This window comes from Trachymyrmex cornetzi, unplaced genomic scaffold (assembly GCF_001594075.2).
Source record: "Trachymyrmex cornetzi isolate Tcor2-1 unplaced genomic scaffold, Tcor1.1 scaffold16, whole genome shotgun sequence".
NCBI classification, from domain to species: Eukaryota; Metazoa; Arthropoda; class Insecta; order Hymenoptera; family Formicidae; genus Trachymyrmex; species Trachymyrmex cornetzi.
The window spans coordinates 3,688,134-3,706,226 of record NW_017296201.1 but is presented as its reverse complement, the minus strand read 5'-3'; the positions used below and the strand labels follow the sequence as shown (position 1 = coordinate 3,706,226).

The window sequence follows — 18,093 nt, the reverse complement described above, 5'->3', positions numbered from 1 at the left end:
ACTTTTAGCAAAGAGTTTTCAATATTGGCAGTGTATTTCGGAACACGGCCTTGGCATTTAATAAGTAACAAAGATAGAACGACTACACTTCGACTTGTGTTACCAAGTGGAAATCATCAAATCACCCACTATTGCCCATTTCTACCAATGTAGATTAACTTTAATCTTGATTCAATTTATTCTTCACCTTTCTCTCATTTTTAGACCCAGTTTTATCACTCACGGTTAACTCTTGCCCGAGATTCAACCTATTCATTATCTCTTTTTCCAATTCTAGAAATGGAAGAAATAAGAAACAAGTTGAATCTTAATTAAGAGTTAATCGTGAGTTGTGAAACTGGGCCTTAGAACTAGCAAAAGGTAAAGAGTTTGTTAAACCGAGATTAAAATTAAACCACATCATAGAAACGCGCCTATGTCCTATGTCATCTGTGACTATGCTTTTACGGACACCCTTAGAGCCTCTTTCACCAACACCGATTAACGCTAATCGATGATTAACTCAATCACCACGATTGCCAACGTGAAAACTAAACACAGAAGAGGAAGAGAGAGAGGAGACGTTATGGCACCTTAAACTGCTGTTGGCACTTCTGCGAGTTAATCGTCGATTAATTTAACCAGAAGTTGGTGAAAGAGGCCCTTAGGACATTTTCCACCAACACAGATTAACTTTAATCTCGGTTCAACTTAGGCCGGAATTAGACTACGCATTGAAGATTGAGATTGAAGATTGAAGATTGAAATTTGACCAATAAAAACAAAGGAATTTTAGCTCCTATTGTTTTGATTGGTCAAATTTTAATCTTTCAATCTTCAATCTCAATCTTCAATGCGTAGTCTGATTCCGACCTTACTCTTTGTCTTTTTCTAGTTCTAAAGAATAGAAAAAGATGAAGAGTAAGTTGAACCGAGATTAAAGTTAATCTACATTGGTGGAAATGGGCATTAGTCGGGTTTAATAACATCCGTAGTTAGAAACTAATCACAGTCATTCCATTCTTCAGAGTAATAACTATGATTGATCAGTTTCATAACTATATACTAAACCTTAATTAAGGATATTCTTGTAGTCTCTTGCTAGAAAGCATTCAAAATGTATTAAGGATTTCGCGGTTTAATTCGTTTCTATATTTATATTGGGCACATATCTTGACATCTTTATATGTCAATTTGTGCACATCTTTAATATGCAGTGCATGTCGTACCAGACATTGAGTACGTTCTAATTCACTATTAGAAATTAGTTTGAATTGACGACTTGACTGGAACGGGCGTGTTTTAGCTTTGGCTCAAGTGTTTTACATCATTTTTATAAATTTTTTAAATATTTCTCATGAAACTGGCCGAATGTTTCCCACACTTGTATCTTGTCTTTGCAATTTGTTTTTGATTTCGCATTTCTGTTTTTTTTTTGCGACCATCTTTTGGAAGATTGAAAAAATCTTTCTGTTACTAAGTTTACCTTCGTTGGAGAAGACGTGAGCCAATGAAAAAGAAGAAGCTATTAAAAATTAAACGAGAGAAAGGTAATGGTTTAATAACGTATCGGAAAGCTGTCATATCGAAAAGCAAGCTTTATTAATTAAATAATACATTTTATACGAAATAACTAAATTGTAACTTAGAAATGCTAGCTTTTGCATGACAGTGCTTTGTAAGGGGTTTACAGGCATTGTTAATTCGGCATTGAGTGCTGAATTATAAAGACACTCATGTTAAAAAATATCTCGAATAACGATTTTTAAAAATAATCTTTCCTCAGTACTCCTTCCGCTATATATGTAGAAGTTAGTTTTTACAACTGTTTAAGGACCTTTCTCGTTGCCACGATTGTGCAAGTAATTGCTACTAGGATAATTGCAGAATTCGCAATATCCGGGTGGTCCTTGCGCTCCTGGTGGTCCTCTCGCGCCAGAAACACCTTAACATATATGTAGAATTGAAATAACGTCTTGTATACAAAGTGATTACAAATATTACAATGCCGAAATATGTATAATATCGTAGAGATGTCTTATTGTTAGTTATATTCTATATATAAATTATTTTGAAAAGAGTATCTCTTACTTATAATTCTTTTAATAGTAAGTGAAAATCGATTGAAAATATTCCATACAAATAAGCGAAGAAAAACACATTCGATCAAAATGTCTAATAACATTTTTGCTTGAATTGGAAATTGTAAGATTCGCTCAAAAATGTTAAATTTAGAAGGTCAAGACCCACTTTGTTCGAATATGGCCTTCTTTGCTTATTTGTATTGCTAATCTTCTTTACCTGGTCTGCCTGGTTCACCTCTGTCTCCCTGCCTTCCGGGCAAACCGACGCCGTCATTACCAGGAGGCCCTGTCGTAAAACACAGTATACGGTTACCGTATTATTGTTCCAAAGTCTATATAATTTTTATTGCTAACTATACTAATATTTTATTACTAATTGTAGGCAAATAATTTTTTATTAATGTAATGTAATTTAACCTGGTAAACCTGTTAGACCAGGCGGTCCTTCTAAGCCGATTCCCTCGGGACCTCTGTCCCCCTTTTCCCCACGTTCGCCAGGTGGCCCCTGTGGACCAATAGGACCCTGCGAACCAGGTAAACCGACGAATCCACGATCTCCCGGCAAACCTGGTGGGCCTGGATCGCCTAAACGAAAATACAATTAATTAACCAAAAAATATCGCAATCGTGCAAACAGCGAAAAATATATTGATAAAATTTAGATGCACCATGCATTAATTTTCATTTCCATTTATTTTTTTTTTAACAGTTTGATAAGATTTCCATTATTACTTGAAGAGAGAAGAACAAATATATTATAAAAAACTGAAAATATATAATCAAATATAGAGAACGAACTTTTTTTTAATAATGATGGTACATAAAGCATGTGCTTGAATTAAAAAAAGATATATCCGCTTTAATACATTAAAAAAGCGTTACGTCCGATGATGAGAAGCTAACGCAGTTACTCAACTAATCTAATTATCGCATGCGCACGACAAAAGCGTCCATTAGTCCAAACAGGCCATTTCCCAGACATTTCAGAGAGTTGCTACGTTCCGATGAGCCGGTCCCGGTAATCCGGGTAGCCCTCGTAGACCCTCTGTTAGTTCTTTCAGTCTCTCTGTGACACATGCCAATATATCATTATTGTTATGGGCGTAACCGCGATGAATCCAGGACATTGATATCCCGAACCTATATCGTTAAATGCCACTTAAATGTGTATCGTGATGAATCATTCGTCATTCGTTATGCTATAACTCTAGGGACGCGAAAGGCGATGCCGATGATACTTGAAGCGTTTAAATGGCGATGTTACTACACTCTGTTGTTGCTTGCCAAATATCTTCTCTTGAGTTAGGGGTTCCATTCTATATGTCCAAGATTCTTCTATAAACTAATAAGAAAAAAACGTAGTAGCAGATGATTTCGAATGCGATTAATTTGTCGTACCGAGCACAAGAAAAAAGCGCGATGGATTGATGATTTTGAGGACTCGGAGGATGTACCTGGGCGACCTTGAGGTCCAGGGGATCCAGGACGACCCGGACGGCCTCGACCGGGTGGGCCAGGTAGGCCTTGCATTAACGCTGCCATTTCGGTCATCTTTTCTGTATGTATATAGGTGATAATAAGAAAAAAGGCCATATCACAATTCGGAACATATTCCTGACGATATTGCGCGTTGCCCATTCATGCACGGTTTCTTATTAAAATAATAAAATACAGCTGCTGTCAAAAACTTTGATCAAAGTTAACCGAATTTAAATGACTTAACTAGTTTAATTACTATCTTCACAACAAAAACGAAGAAAGTCGATAAGTGAAGGATCACTTAAATCTCAACGAGCTTTTATGTTTAGAAATAGTCTACAATAAAAATCACCTCTCAGAACAGTAGCGCAAATATCGCGAATTTCCGCTTCGCTTATACTACGTCCCGGCAGACCTTGAAGTCCAGGTAACCCCGTTTGACCTCTGTTCCCGGGGAGACCTTGCAATCCAGGCGCTCCGTCCTTACCAGGTATTCCAGATGGTCCTATCTGACCTTCTAATCCTCGTTCTCCAGGAACTCCCCTTTCACCTGGCTTAATCGTTTATTTGGATCGTTTACTTTAAGATTTATTTATTTATATAATTTTAATTTATATAATTTAATTTATATAATTTATATGTAATTTGATCAATTTTTTGGTTTTTCTTTCTATCAAAGATGCTTACTACGCCTGGAGGACCTGGTGGACCTCTAGGTCCCTCGAGACCGGGACTACCAATGTTACCAAAACTGCTATTCGCAGCTGAAAGACCGGGAGGGCCTGGAGGTCCTGATGGTCCTATTGGTCCCGAAGAGCCGGGTAGACCGGGTCTTCCTTCTAATCCTGGTACACCTGGTGCTCCTGGTGAACCCATTGAGCCCTAAATGTATAAATTAATCGATATGATATTTATTGTTCTGAAATTACATGGGTTAATTACATGTTCATTATTCGAAACATAAAATTGACAAGCTGTTCAATGTTGTAATATCTATTTCATTCATCCTCTTACCGAATTCCCTGGTAACCCACGAGGTCCGGCCAGACCTTGTTCACCTTTCTGTCCTTTGTTACCTTTTTGACCTGATTTTCCATCGAATCCTGGCGGCCCTGGTTTTCCTGCGAGCCCATCTAAACCTCGAGGTCCTGGAGACCCCGGTTCTCCGTGTGGCCCTGGAAGTCCCTTATTGCGTGCAACAATGAATATTATGAAAAGTACATTATTTTAACTAATAATAATATAAATATATATAAATCTGAAGTAATAAAATACCTGTAGTCCTGATAATCCTGGATATCCATCCTTTCCTGGATTTCCAGATGGTCCTGAAGGACCTATTGATCCAATTTCTCCTTTTTCACCTGGAAGACCATCATCACCAGGAGGCCCAATAGGTCCTTCGGGACCAGGTAATCCTGATATGACGTTATTATCCGTCAATCCCGGTGTGCCTTAAAGGATAATAAATATTTCATTATAAGCGTAAAAAGAATTATCATTAGTATATTTGTTTAATTCTTAATTAACAGATTACAAACCATCTCGACCACGTTCCCCAATATCGCCCTTTGGACCCATTTGACCTGGCGGTCCTGGCAATCCTGGCAGTCCTGATGAGCCTGATGGTCCTGGAGGTCCTATTATACCACGAGGACCTTGTGGTCCCGGAATACTGGACGTGTTCGTATATGCAGTGTTGCCTTTCGATCCAGGAGGTCCCGGAAGACCAGGAGGTCCTGGAAGACCAGGAAGACCCGACGCACCGTCACGACCGCGGGATCCATCTAATCCCGGATATCCTCTGTCTCCAGGTTCGCCTAAAGTTGTTAAATTTTATAATGATACATTTTTATATGATATTTCTCTAGGTAGCACGAAGTGTCAAAAATAAAAAACTGTTTTAAATATGTATTTAAAAAATTTTAGGTACACTTTGCAACGTACAATGCATTTTAATTTTAAAAAATATCATATTTTTTAGTCACTTCTACCTCTACTTTTTATTTCAAAATATTTTTTAATTTTTATAGAAACAAAAAGTTTAAGTTTTTTAATTAAAACTTTCAAATTTTTTGTTAATCCTAAAGTCATCTGTATTACCGACTAAACTATATAATTTTTGTATAACAATTACTTTTTTCCTCTTTTATTGATCGATTCGAAAATCCTTTTCCAGGATTAAAGTATACACATTAATACGTGTCTGTGAGGTGGAGTTTATATAGGATGAGAACGATAAAAAAAGTTTCGAAATTGATATCTTTATCATTTCTTAATCCAATATGGCGCTCCACAGCTGACACGTCCAGTCACGTCGTGACAACCAGTGACGTTTGCTTTATATAAAAGTTGTGCGATCTGTATTTACAAAATAGTAGTTCACAGATTAGTAGTTTGTACAAAGAAATAACGTGGAGTTCTTAAAATTGGACTTAGCCGTCTAATTAAAACTTAATTATTATACGCAAATTTATGTCCCTGCCTGTACTATACGTAACAGAAACGTGCTATTTTGGTCGCAGAAAATATGTAACGTCTCTTGCACGTCGCAACGACATGCATAGACATGCTATTTTGGTGGCAAAATCGCAGAAAATATGTAACGTTTTTTGCACGTCGCATAGACTTGCATAGAGAATATTATGGCTGCGTTCGGGAACGTCGCTCGGATGTCTCCAATGTATTCATCATACCGGATTCATCATCTATCCTTGTTTAACTTTTAATGTTAACGAACGTAGCCAATGTATAGTTGATAAAATTGATTCTTGAAAAATCTATGGCGGTATTTAGCGCGGATAAATACCCTGCCTGCACAATACGTGACAAACACGTCTCTATGACGTACCAACTCGTCACACGTTACGTCGCAGCGACTTCTCGAAACGTAATAGACACGTTGTTAACACGTGACTAACAGTCAAATTTTTTGTGACAGCAACGTCGCAGTGACGAACATTTGTGACTTTATGCAACGTGTTGAGCACCTATTTGCGACCTAAGACTCGGTTTTTCATTATCGTTTTTCATTATCTGGTTAAGTTAACTTATAGTTAGACTTAACCTGATATTTTATCCAATAGGCTTCATCTATGATCATGTGATATATGAAGTCTTTTGATGTCGAAATATTAAAAACCATTAATGTAGCAAATAGAGTTAGGATTTTCAACAAATTTTCTATCGATTAGTATTATTCAGTTTGAAAATAGCGGAAAAAGAGAATATTATGCGTAGAGAAACTATACACAAAAATTATAATTATAAAAGAATAAAAAACAATTACTTACTTTTTAATTGTACACTGTCGTTTGTACACTCAATCCAATCTGACTCCTATATTTATCCGCGCTAAACACCGCCATAGATTCTTCGAGAATCAATTTTGCTAACTATACATTATATTCTCTATGCACGTCTATGCGACGTGCAAAAAACGTTACATATTTTCTGCGATTTTGCCACCAAAATAGCATGTCTATGCGCATCGTTGCGATGTGCAAGAGACGATACATATTTTCTGCGACTTTGCAACTAAAATAGCACGTTTCTGTTACGTATAGTGCAGGCAGGGTGTATACATTTACATGCATCGCCGAGCTTAAGCTAATTTAATAGAAAAAGTACTCTTGAAACCATTCAACTTTCATTGAGAACATTTTTTTATCTCTTATAATTTCGACGATATTTGCTTTAATTGAAAGAAAAAAACTGATTGTTTTTTCTAAGAGGTGTTTCATCTCTTAAAAGTGCGTACAGGCACATATAAAAAATACGTGTTCTTTGTTTTCGTGTGCAAAATAACATAAAAGCTCGTCAAATTCGAAGAGATCAAATCATATCCAGGTCTGCTCTATACGGATTTGCAAGTTATGCACCGCACAACGGCGCAAACAAGAGGGGCGCCAAAGAAGATGCCATTTTCAAAATTAATTCACTAGTACTAACATCAATTGCCCTGACAAAAATAAAAATCAGAAATACGTAAAATCGAACACGTAAGTCAAATGTAAGAGTGACAGAGATAAACAAAAATTCTAGAAAGTGTAAAGATACAGCAGAATGTAAAAGAAGTGTTTTAAGAGATAAATGCTTTTTCACGTTTCGTTGTTCCTATTTATATCTTATACAAGCTTCGTTTATGTTCTGTCACTTTCCCCTTACATTTGATTTATGCTTTGCTCCAATTTTTGCTAAAACTTACTTTTATCAAATTTAATTTGATACTTTTTTTCAAAATAACTTTCGCACAAGAGCGCCTTGTAGAACAAGAACGGGTCTGAACACATTCGTTCCTTTCCTTGGTAATTGTGTTTTTTTGTTAGTAATTTCATTCTTCTTCTGAGTCAGTTACCTAAATATTTAATAATAAATACTTTTAATAAAATTCCTTTTCTTTATTGCGCAATTAATTTTGATTTTTAGGGTACTTGTAAGCGAATAATTTTGAATTATTTATATAAATAAGCGAATATTAGCACAGATTGCGATAAATTGATTTACAATGACTGCGAATGAACACATCTGGGTCAACGATACGTGGAATATCATGCGTCGCGCGTCGTCTGAATCGTTTAATAGTCGTTATTTGAATCATGACTTTTTTATAATGTGTAGTGTTAATAAAAAGACTAAACACGAGATACAATTGAGTCGAACATTTGAACTAACAGATTAATATCAAGGTAAATTACTGTCTCATCTCGTTATGATAAATCTATGATAAATGGATCGAACAATTTTTAGATTAACATATGTATTATTCACGTTTCTATTAAAAAATTATTCATGATTAAAACTAGAAAACATATATTACGTAAAGATATTATATTCGTTGACATGATCGAGATCTAGACGGTAAATTGATTTAGACGTTGCAGTGACAACAAGTGCATTAATCGAGCACCCATTCCGTAGTATTCTCTCACTTTATCGCCGACACAGAATAACCCAATTATACATCTCGACGCGATTTCTGCCGAGATCGAATTACATCGTCAGTGTTTCATGAGTGGATTTAATCTATCTTAATTAAGTGACTTATCTGATGTTTCCTTTCTAAGAAATAATATTGTACCTTTTTCACCCGGCTGTCCTTGAATGCCATTGTCTCCTCGGTCACCTTTGGTTCCTTTTTCGTCCTTGTATTCTGGCGATCCATGTAAAAAATCACCCGCATTCCCTGGCGGACCCGGAAACCCTCGAGGACCTTGATCTCCTTTCAGACCCGGAAATCCCATATCGCCCTATTAGAGGATTTATTTTTTTGTTATAAATAAATTTTCCCGCGTTATCGTATTCAATTTAGAAGCATTAGTACTTACTCTTTCACCCTTTCGGCCTGGTGATCCTGGTAAGCCCGATGGTCCTGCGGGTCCTATTGATCCTTTAGAACCTTGCAATCCTGGAAAACCTCTAGCGCCAATGTTACCTGGAGCTCCCTGATAAGATACATTTCTTATATTCCTTCCCTTGTATTCTTAGTGCCTACGTTTTGTAAAAGTAAAAAATGAGTTTAGTTACGATAGGGACATATCCAAAAACTTTTTAACGTGCACTGAGAGAAAAGTATATCGTATTTGTTATTATAATTGCATGGTAAAATAATTATGGTCAGGAGCATCACTTTCATAGTTATTTATTATTGCTATAATGTTAGTAACAATAATTTTATAAGTATAGTTACAACATTTTATAGTATAATTTACTATATGTGTGTGTGCAAATATGATTTATATGTAAGATAACATGCAATTAGTTGAATGAATACATATAATAGTATGATCGTTATGATCATAATTCAATGTTCAGATTACTATTTACATGGTTAAAATAATTCTAAATTTATGATTGTCCCAAAAAATGACTATGAATTATAATTAAATTATGGTTATTCTAACCACTTTTTTCTCTCAGTGTGGAGGCCATTGGCGGATTTATATTTTGAATTACCAAGTTTCTCCATATGCCAACAACCAAAAACACAAGAAAAAGGAAAATTTCAACAGTTTCCATACCTTTTCGTTCTTATTTTTTAATTTACGAGTGTGAAAATTTTTTTCGCTTGCGACACGACGGGCGGAAAATAAAAGCCGCAGTATAAACTTTTGCATAACGCGACGTCTACAATAGAGCAGTAAGCCTTAAGCCGTAAAAATCTAGGAGTTTCCTAAATTAAAAAATATTTTTGGAATATCAAAATCGTGATTAAACATTTCAAAAATATTTAAAAAATATATATAACATTTTGCTATAAACATTTTTAAGAAAGAAGTCATGATCTCCATGGCCACCATCGTGGATTCACCTCTGAGTTAAGAATTTTTATGATGAATGATTTTCATAATTATATAATGATTTTAGTAATAATTTTATAATGAATGATTTTAGTTATATATAAAATGAACTTATATATATTATTATATTATAATTTTTAAAATAAATAAGGAAAACATACTATCCTTCCTTGTTCACCCGGCAGCCCCGGTTGCCCTGGAAATCCAGTTGAACCTGACGTACCAATTGGCCCCGGTGCTCCGGGTGGTCCAGGTGAACCGGGAAATCCCTGATATAATTTTCTTAATCAACCTTGGAAATTATTAAGGAAACAAAAAATTCATGGAATTTTAATTGTCGCAACATTTAATAAATAAAAATGATGTATCGGCTCTCATATTGGCATGATTCAACATTGACTTATTTCGTCAGAGTCTGAAGAAATTTAATAATTAAAAAAGATGTACAATTCAGCTTAGTAATTATGATTAATTTCATAAATAATCAAAATTTTATTGGTCTGAAAATCAGCTGAAAATTAGCTTATGATATAAATATTTAATAAATATGTAAAACAAAGAAAGGACTTACAGTAGAACCATTAAATCCAGGTGGTCCTTGCGGACAGATCGTATTGCAGGTGGGTTTTATTTGAAGCAAAGCGGCTTCTACAGTTTTCTACGGTCACGTATATATTACACTAGTCAAACCTTGCAAAATTGTTAAATCTTGCTGATATGTAGATCTTACCGGTAGCTCTTTGCACGTTTCTCTCTCGTCTCTTGTCGGATCGCAAATTAAAACCATCCATTGCAAGTCAATCTGAAGATAATACAAATAATATAATAACATGCATTTATAATCTTGGAATATCGTACATAATGTTTTATGAAATGTATACCTTCTTATATTTTTTTTTGTATAATAATATTTCAACTTGTTGGAATTCTAACGTTGCATATGCATTCTGGATATAAGCCAAGACTCTAATATTAAATTCAGTTTGTCCTACTTGGCGATACAATGTTTCAGACTCGTTCTGTATGAAGCTGTTAATTAAGTAGCGGGTTATTTAATTGTAATGGTCGCACTTAACTTTATTTCTAGAAAAGCACATTCCAGTGATACTAATAGCGATGCAATTCGTGAATGTTAGGTGTACATACATGTTTATAAGTCTACTTTTAAAGATAGTTCGAAAAGTTTGAAAATTAATTATTAATTAAAGAATTAAAAAAATAAAACCGAATGATAAAGTAGCGCAAATGCAAATCTGATATGACGTGAAAAATTAAGTTTCGCATGCAAATCTGATATAACGGAGTCTTACCGGCACAGTAATCTTACTATTGCTCATTTTAGCTATCGACAGATCCCCGTCGACTTTAATCGAACCGCGTGGTTTTAAATCTTCCACACCAACGAATTCGCAATCGACGTTAAGGACTAGTTTATCCTTGAACACCCCGAAGTTTACCTTGTGCCAACCTCTGTCAAACACCTGTTTTATAAGAAATCATATATTTTTTTCCAAGTTGTTATCCATCAATGACGTAAGCTGCGATTAATCAAGTCTTAATCTATCCTAGACAGGATAATGATGTATAGAAAGAGACAAATGAGTTCTAAGTAAGGCTTATTGCTGAGAGATCTCGGAGTTTCGTATTTATTGCATAAATCCATGCTGTTTCAAAATACGCTTGCAATCCTCATCGATCAAAGGCTCCGAGCGCGTCATGACATTCTCTTATCGCCGTATTATCGATCGCCTAAGCATGACACTCGTTTTCTATCACGTGAGCGATAGAATTTCTAACGTCCGAGACTCTTTGAAGTGACATTTGCGCATGAAGCGACCCGACGTGACTTACATCCGTTATATCTGCTCTGTGTAATAGCATGACGATACAATTCACGCGCCTACTTTTGCGGCTTGGCACGCATCTCACGCGATAGCTTACGTAATGATTCCGTGGGGTAAAACACTCATGCATAGATAATAATTAATCAGTTTTAACGACGACGGACTCCGGTTCCCTCTCTGTCTCTCTCTTCTCGCCAATACTTTTAAGAAAGGATCCACTCGACAGAATTTATGACTTGTTTCCACTTTGTGTTATTACACGTTCCACATCGTGTTATCGCAAATCGGGGCGTGCTCGAACCTCCTATCTAGGGCGATACAATGTTTCAATAAAGAGAGAGATATAAATATTGCTTTTTCCAAACAAAAAAAAACGTCGACGATTTATTAATTCAGACGATTCTCCACGACGACTTTGCCTTCGTCGTTCAAGTGCCCCGTTTAGTGACAAGCATTTATGTAAGGAATGGAGGACTGTCACGCGTGAAACAAACAAACTATTCTAGAATGATGATGGATGTGGCAAATGATGGCACTCACGCGATCATTCACAAAAGAGATCGTCTGTAATTCTCCCTCGTGGTTGATCGATGAAAAATCCAGTGTTCGCTTCCTGGAATTCATTGTGATGAGAAACTGAGCGTCGCCGTTCACGTCCACAATCTTAATAACATGCCAAGGATACTTCGGTGATTTCCTAGCTCTCAGCGTGTACACCAACGAGAACTCCTCTGGAAGCCCGCTGGGTATGATGTCTCTGAAAAAGGTTGTAAAGAACGTAAAAGGAGGATTAGCATTTCGCTAATCGATACTTTTTAACAGGAAAACAAAATTATTAAGGGCTATACTAAAAAATTTTATTATTTATTAATTATTTATTAATTAATTGAAAAAATTTGCAATGTTATATTCGATTTATCATTTAAATAGATAAATATTTAAATTACAATTTTAAAGCTCTTGTAAATTCTACATAAAGAGCTCATACTGATTAATTTTTCCAACGTAAATTAATTTTAGTCTGGTTTAATTTATTGTCTATCTTTTTCTAATTCTTAGAACTAGAAGAGGATAACAAGTAAGTTTAATCGAGATCAAAGTAATTAATTTATATTGACAGAAATGGATTTAAGGATGATTTTGATCAAACTTTGATTTAATCGACGTTTACCATATTTTCGTCGATATTAATAGAATTTTTAGATTAGAGGCAACACATTAAATAATTGAACATTTTGCTTTAAATAATTCTGCCGGTTGAATTAATTGCCGAGTTAATTGAAGTCTATGGACCAAGTCGGGCCAGGCCGTTGTTTCTACGCGAGCTAATTTGAATACTTCGTCGGGAGGGTGACATCAGTGCCTTTCTCCAGCCGGTATGCCGTCTGCATGCGATTACTGCCTCGGACCTTCGTCATGCCACTGTAACGCGCGTCCAACAGATCCAATTTCAGCTTGCTGATAAACTCGAATGTCTGAAGATCGTCTACGCCGGACTTGTAGCCGTTGCATAGCCCGCGTTTGGCGACGACGTATTCTAACAGAAATATGGCACCACGAGCTTCATGAATGCTTCATGAATTCCATAATATCGGCTGCTTTCCTTTTAACAGGGTGCTTTCCAGGGTGCTTTTGGTAATGCAAGTCGACACAAGCATTATTTTATCTTTCTTAACATTCAGTAAGTAACAAAAATAAAACGACACTTCACTGTTGAGTTGTGTCGCAAATAGAAACCACTGATAATCAAAAAATGTCGTTATCTTTATTATTCATTGAATGCCAAGAAGGCTGGAGTGACGTTTGTGTCGACTGTTTCCTAAAAGGAAATCAGCCATCGCACAGTGGACCAGACGACCCGAAATCTTGGTCAAAATTCAAAATGTTGATGGATTGGTATAAAACTCGGTATCTAAGGGTTTTTTGGGGTCGCTGATTTCGAATCTGAACTCAAAATTCAGAAATTCAAAATGGCGGACAAAAATGCTGAAAATGCTCCAATTGCTGTCAAATTTGATATTTAGGGGCTTTTATGGTCGCTGATTTTGAATTTGAACTTAAAATTTAGATATTATAAATAGCGGATACAAAATGGTGGAATAGAATGTTAAAAATAATGTCAAACTTTGACGAAAGATAGTATACTGTGATTTTCGAGGTCGTTGATTATAAATCTGATATCAAAATTACTGAAAAGAAAATGACGGATTCAAAAAGCGGATTCGAATGTCAAAAGATTTTGGTAGAAATCGGCATAAAGCAATTTTCGAGGTCGCTTATTAGAATGGTAGTAATAAGTAACGTCATCATAAATTATAATCTACATAAAACGGTTATACTCTCTCTCTATAGGGCGCGTAAAAGTCTTAGTAGTTATTTCGTGATACATAAGTGTATCGGAATAGTAAAAATTATTAAAATTATTACTATAAGTATTCTTAGCATACATTTAAATTAAATTATTCAATTTTAAATAATTTATATTTCTTTAAATAATCATTAATAACAATAGTAGGACTTATAACATATTTGTATGCAATAATTATTAACAATTATATAAAAATAATATTTCATGAAATTACAAAAAATAAAAATTACTCTATTTTAAATTATCTATATATATATATATGTGTGTGTGTGTGTGTGTGTGTGTGTGTGTGTGCGTATTTATTACTTTATTATGCATTTATTATAGAAATTGTTTATTATAATAATTTACATCATTCTTTTAAAAATAATTTTACTTTTTAAACTAATTTGCTTGACACTCAATAATATATGTAGATGTATAAAAACGTCAGTTTTAAGTAAGTACGTTTAAGAAAAAAAATTATTTTAAAGATTTAAAAATTATGTGTGTGAGAGAGCATGGATATGTACCATATGGAGTATACGTCGCACGTTGAAGTTTGACATTTTTTTTAACATTCTATTCTGCCATTTTGGATTCGCCATTTTAAATTCCTAAATTTTGAGTCCAGATTCGAAATCAGCGACCTCAAAAACCCTTGAATACTCAATTTAACAATTGGAGCACTTTTAATACTTTTGACCACTTTTTCTAGTCTCCTGGCCTGCTATTATTTCTTGGGATCAAAATGGGCAGCTGGTGGCAGCACATATAAAAGTCAACCAACATAGAAGTACAATAGTATTTATAAAATCGGATTCCGCAATAAAACTTTAGAAAATTTTTGATTGATACATAGTTTAATGTCAAACTACTGCAAAAGAGCATGCTTTAAATCGTACTTCTAAAAACAAATCGACCTTCCTTGCGGATTACGATTTAGAAATCATATATTTCATGGATATTTTAATTATGAAATAACATTCAAAACATTGGAGAATAAATATATATTACACAAGGAATGCTACTTGCGTCAAAATGATTAATCGGCAATTATAGTCAACTTTCTAAATTAGAACGTATGTAGACACAAAATTAATAATTGCATTATTCTGAAATTTTGCATAAATGTACATTTATTCCTTTGGATAACAGTAATAACTTTTCTGAATCGAATGCTGCCAATGACCTTTGGCCACTTTTGGCCAGTTTTTGGGGTCTTCTGGCCCAGAGTGCATCGTCGCGAAAGATACTTACGGGCATAAGTTATGTGCGCTATTGCAAATATCCATGTTTGCAGATACATTTGCCGCGACCGAATAAATCTGAAACAGAACCAATAGTTGACGGTAAAAATAATTGGTATTTGTTATGTTCTAAATTGAGTTCCTAGACAATTAAACAAAAATATAAATTAATTGAATATAAAATAATGTATAACAATGATGAAGAGAGAACATTTGATGCAGACAAATTCAATAGATAGTAAAGTAAAATTCACACAAAAATGCGGTACATTATTCGAAAGAGTGAATCTTTACCTTTAATTTCTCTTTTTATGAAGCTTCATACGATTTTTTTCATCGAGTTATTCAACATTGAAGTAAAAAGAGTCATTTTTTCTACGAAAAAAAATCGTACGAAGTTTCATAAAAAGAGAAATTAAAGGTAAAGATTCACTCTTTCGAATAATGTAAATCGCATTTGTATACAATTTTTAATTCGCGTCGTGGAACTTCGCAAATTTCGTAAAAATTTTTAAGATTTGATGCGTCTTCATTTATGTTTATGTAACTTCACGAAATATCATTAAGACCGGTTTTTAAGTACCGATCTCAAAAGTAGAGATTTCAAGCTTTAAAATGCTTTTTTAAAAATCTCGATACGATGATCTTTGACGATGTTATTCTATCTCGAAATTTGCCTATTTTTGCAGGGTGGAATAGGTGATGCTTTAATTTTATTGAGTAGTGTATAATTTACATAAAATGATTACTGTAGGGCGTGTAAAAGACTTAGTGGTTATTTCATGATACATAAGTGTAGAGGAATAGTAAAGCATGTTGTATAAAAAAATACAAGTACTTTGCTATTGTATTCTTTGTTTAGTTTGTTTTCTTGTATATCCCATCTGTTTGGGATATATGGCATTTTTAGCGGGTGGGATTTATGCCCAAAACAGATTGGATTCAGTGCACTAAATGCAATAAACGCGTTACATGAAATATGCACCTCATAATACTTGTAATATTGTGTAGGAAGATTGTAATTATTATTTACTTCATATATATTACTTCATATATATATACATATTAACATATTTATCATTCTTATTCTTTAATAAAACTTTGTTAACATATTTTATAAGTTATTGTGTTATTTTACGTTTTATTTATAAACATTATTTGTAAATTTTTCACGAGCCATACATATCACCTCCCCTTATAAGTAGCTGCATATCCCACCCCTGGGATATATGGCAAAAATGCAAAATTCTTTTTTAATATAAAAAATGAGTATTTCTGATTTCTAATATTGTTTTTATAGTAGTAGACAGTACAAACTTTTTACTGATATAGTTCGTTTACCTTAAAAATAGTAAATAATACTTAATAAATTAAGTTTTTGTTACGTGTATATACCGGAGTTACCCTATAGTTATAGTAGCATTTGTAAGAGAATTTTCAGTGGCATTTATCAGGGAAAATATTCAAAAAATACATACGGGTGATTTTTTAAAAATTAGAATTTTTGCATCCTACAGTTTTTAACTACATTTAAATACGTTAAATTGTATTTGATTTTCCTCAACGAGGAAGATTATAAGTATATCTATATTATAGGCCATAATCACACTACAGATTGTCAGTTACGGTTGCTAGTTGTCGATTCTATTTTCACCAATCATATTGCAGCTAACCTGCACTCGCTGCATCATGATTGGCTAAAATAAAACCGACAACCAGCAACCGTAACCGACAACCTGTAACGTGATTACGGTCATAGGCAACCAATAAAGAACCGACAGTTTATTTATGTTCAAAAATTAACTTTTATGTATGAAAATCTCAGTCTCCTGGAGTGTCGTAACTACGAATACTCTAATCCATGTTCATGGCATAAATTTTAGAGTTATCTTTGACGGAAAAAATTTTCTACGAAAAAGTACAGAAAACATGATTGAGATAAGATCTTAAAAAATCTTAGTTTTTCGTAAATATTTATAATAGAATGTAGAGTGAGGTTTATCTTAAAAATTCTTAGTTTTTTGTAGATATTCGTAGTGGGACGTAGAGCGATGTTGTTTGTTTCTCGTGATATAAGATACGAAAAAATGTCCCATAAAAGCTCGTAATGCAGCGTCAGGCTGGCGTCAGCGAAGGCGTATACGGAAAAGGCGGAGGATTTCTTGGTTTTTTAAACAAGCAACACCACTTTATGTCACACTAAGAATATCTACGAAAAACCAAGAATTTCTAAAATCTTGTCTCAATCAATGTAGTTTTTCATAAAAATTTTTTATCCAGAGTATTTACTAACTTTTTTGCTTTATACGTGTTCTAAATATATTAATCGTATTTATCATTTACATTTTATAAATTTTATTTGATTAAATTTTATTTACAAAAAATGCCCTAAAACTTTATCACCAGTTTTAACTTTCAGTTCCTGCATAAGATTGTTTCTAAAGAATGGCATTTATAATATTAACAAAGAACTGACTTCCACATATTTAATAAATACGAAGTAAAGTTAGCACAGCTATATGTCTCATGACAGGCAGCCATGTTTGCAGTTTTATTGATTCATACGATAATTCGAATAACATATAAATAAGTTAAAAAATGTTATTAAATTAAGTGACGCGTTTCGGAGATATTAATAAAAAGTATCATTTTTCATTATTTTTAATATATCGATCGAAAACGATGCAAAATACGAAAAAACTTTAAGGGGATCCTAAACCAAAGCTCGAACTCCGAAAAATCACTAGATGTCGCGCCGCGCGCCGCACATCGACATGTCTTTTTATACTACCACAGCAATATCTCACGCAG

The 18,093-nt window shown here is 34.2% G+C and overlaps 2 protein-coding genes across 3 annotated transcripts in view; one reads left to right on the top strand and one right to left on the bottom strand.

Annotated features, from left to right (window-relative positions):
- LOC108758773 (uncharacterized) overlaps positions 1-18,093 on the top strand; it is a 33,292-nt gene that overhangs the window by 6,235 nt on the left and 8,964 nt on the right. The window contains exon 1 of one of the 2 annotated variants that reach the window (XM_018503875.1): positions 5,335-5,356. The exons of the other annotated variant lie outside the window; for it this stretch is intronic. The gene's annotated coding sequence lies outside the window, so the exon portion shown is untranslated. Of the gene's footprint in view, positions 1-5,334; positions 5,357-18,093 lie in introns of those variants that run through there. 2 annotated transcript variants of the gene reach the window in all.
- LOC108758771 (collagen alpha-3(IX) chain) overlaps positions 1,640-18,093 on the bottom strand; it is a 27,008-nt gene continuing 10,554 nt past the window's right edge. Inside the window, exons 2-19 of the mRNA XM_018503864.1 lie at positions 15,293-15,360; positions 13,024-13,222; positions 12,226-12,442; positions 11,152-11,322; positions 10,572-10,643; positions 10,413-10,499; positions 10,003-10,110; positions 8,870-8,986; positions 8,623-8,791; positions 5,084-5,362; positions 4,818-4,996; positions 4,557-4,727; positions 4,230-4,424; positions 3,895-4,096; positions 3,518-3,619; positions 2,481-2,648; positions 2,281-2,349; positions 1,640-1,924 (exon numbers count right to left, since the gene is read on the bottom strand). Coding sequence (XP_018359366.1) covers positions 1,809-1,924; positions 2,281-2,349; positions 2,481-2,648; positions 3,518-3,619; positions 3,895-4,096; positions 4,230-4,424; positions 4,557-4,727; positions 4,818-4,996; positions 5,084-5,362; positions 8,623-8,791; positions 8,870-8,986; positions 10,003-10,110; positions 10,413-10,499; positions 10,572-10,643; positions 11,152-11,322; positions 12,226-12,442; positions 13,024-13,222; positions 15,293-15,341 — 2,670 coding nt within the window. The 5' untranslated portion in view covers positions 15,342-15,360 and the 3' untranslated portion in view covers positions 1,640-1,808. The remainder of the gene's footprint in view (positions 1,925-2,280; positions 2,350-2,480; positions 2,649-3,517; positions 3,620-3,894; positions 4,097-4,229; positions 4,425-4,556; positions 4,728-4,817; positions 4,997-5,083; positions 5,363-8,622; positions 8,792-8,869; positions 8,987-10,002; positions 10,111-10,412; positions 10,500-10,571; positions 10,644-11,151; positions 11,323-12,225; positions 12,443-13,023; positions 13,223-15,292; positions 15,361-18,093) is intronic.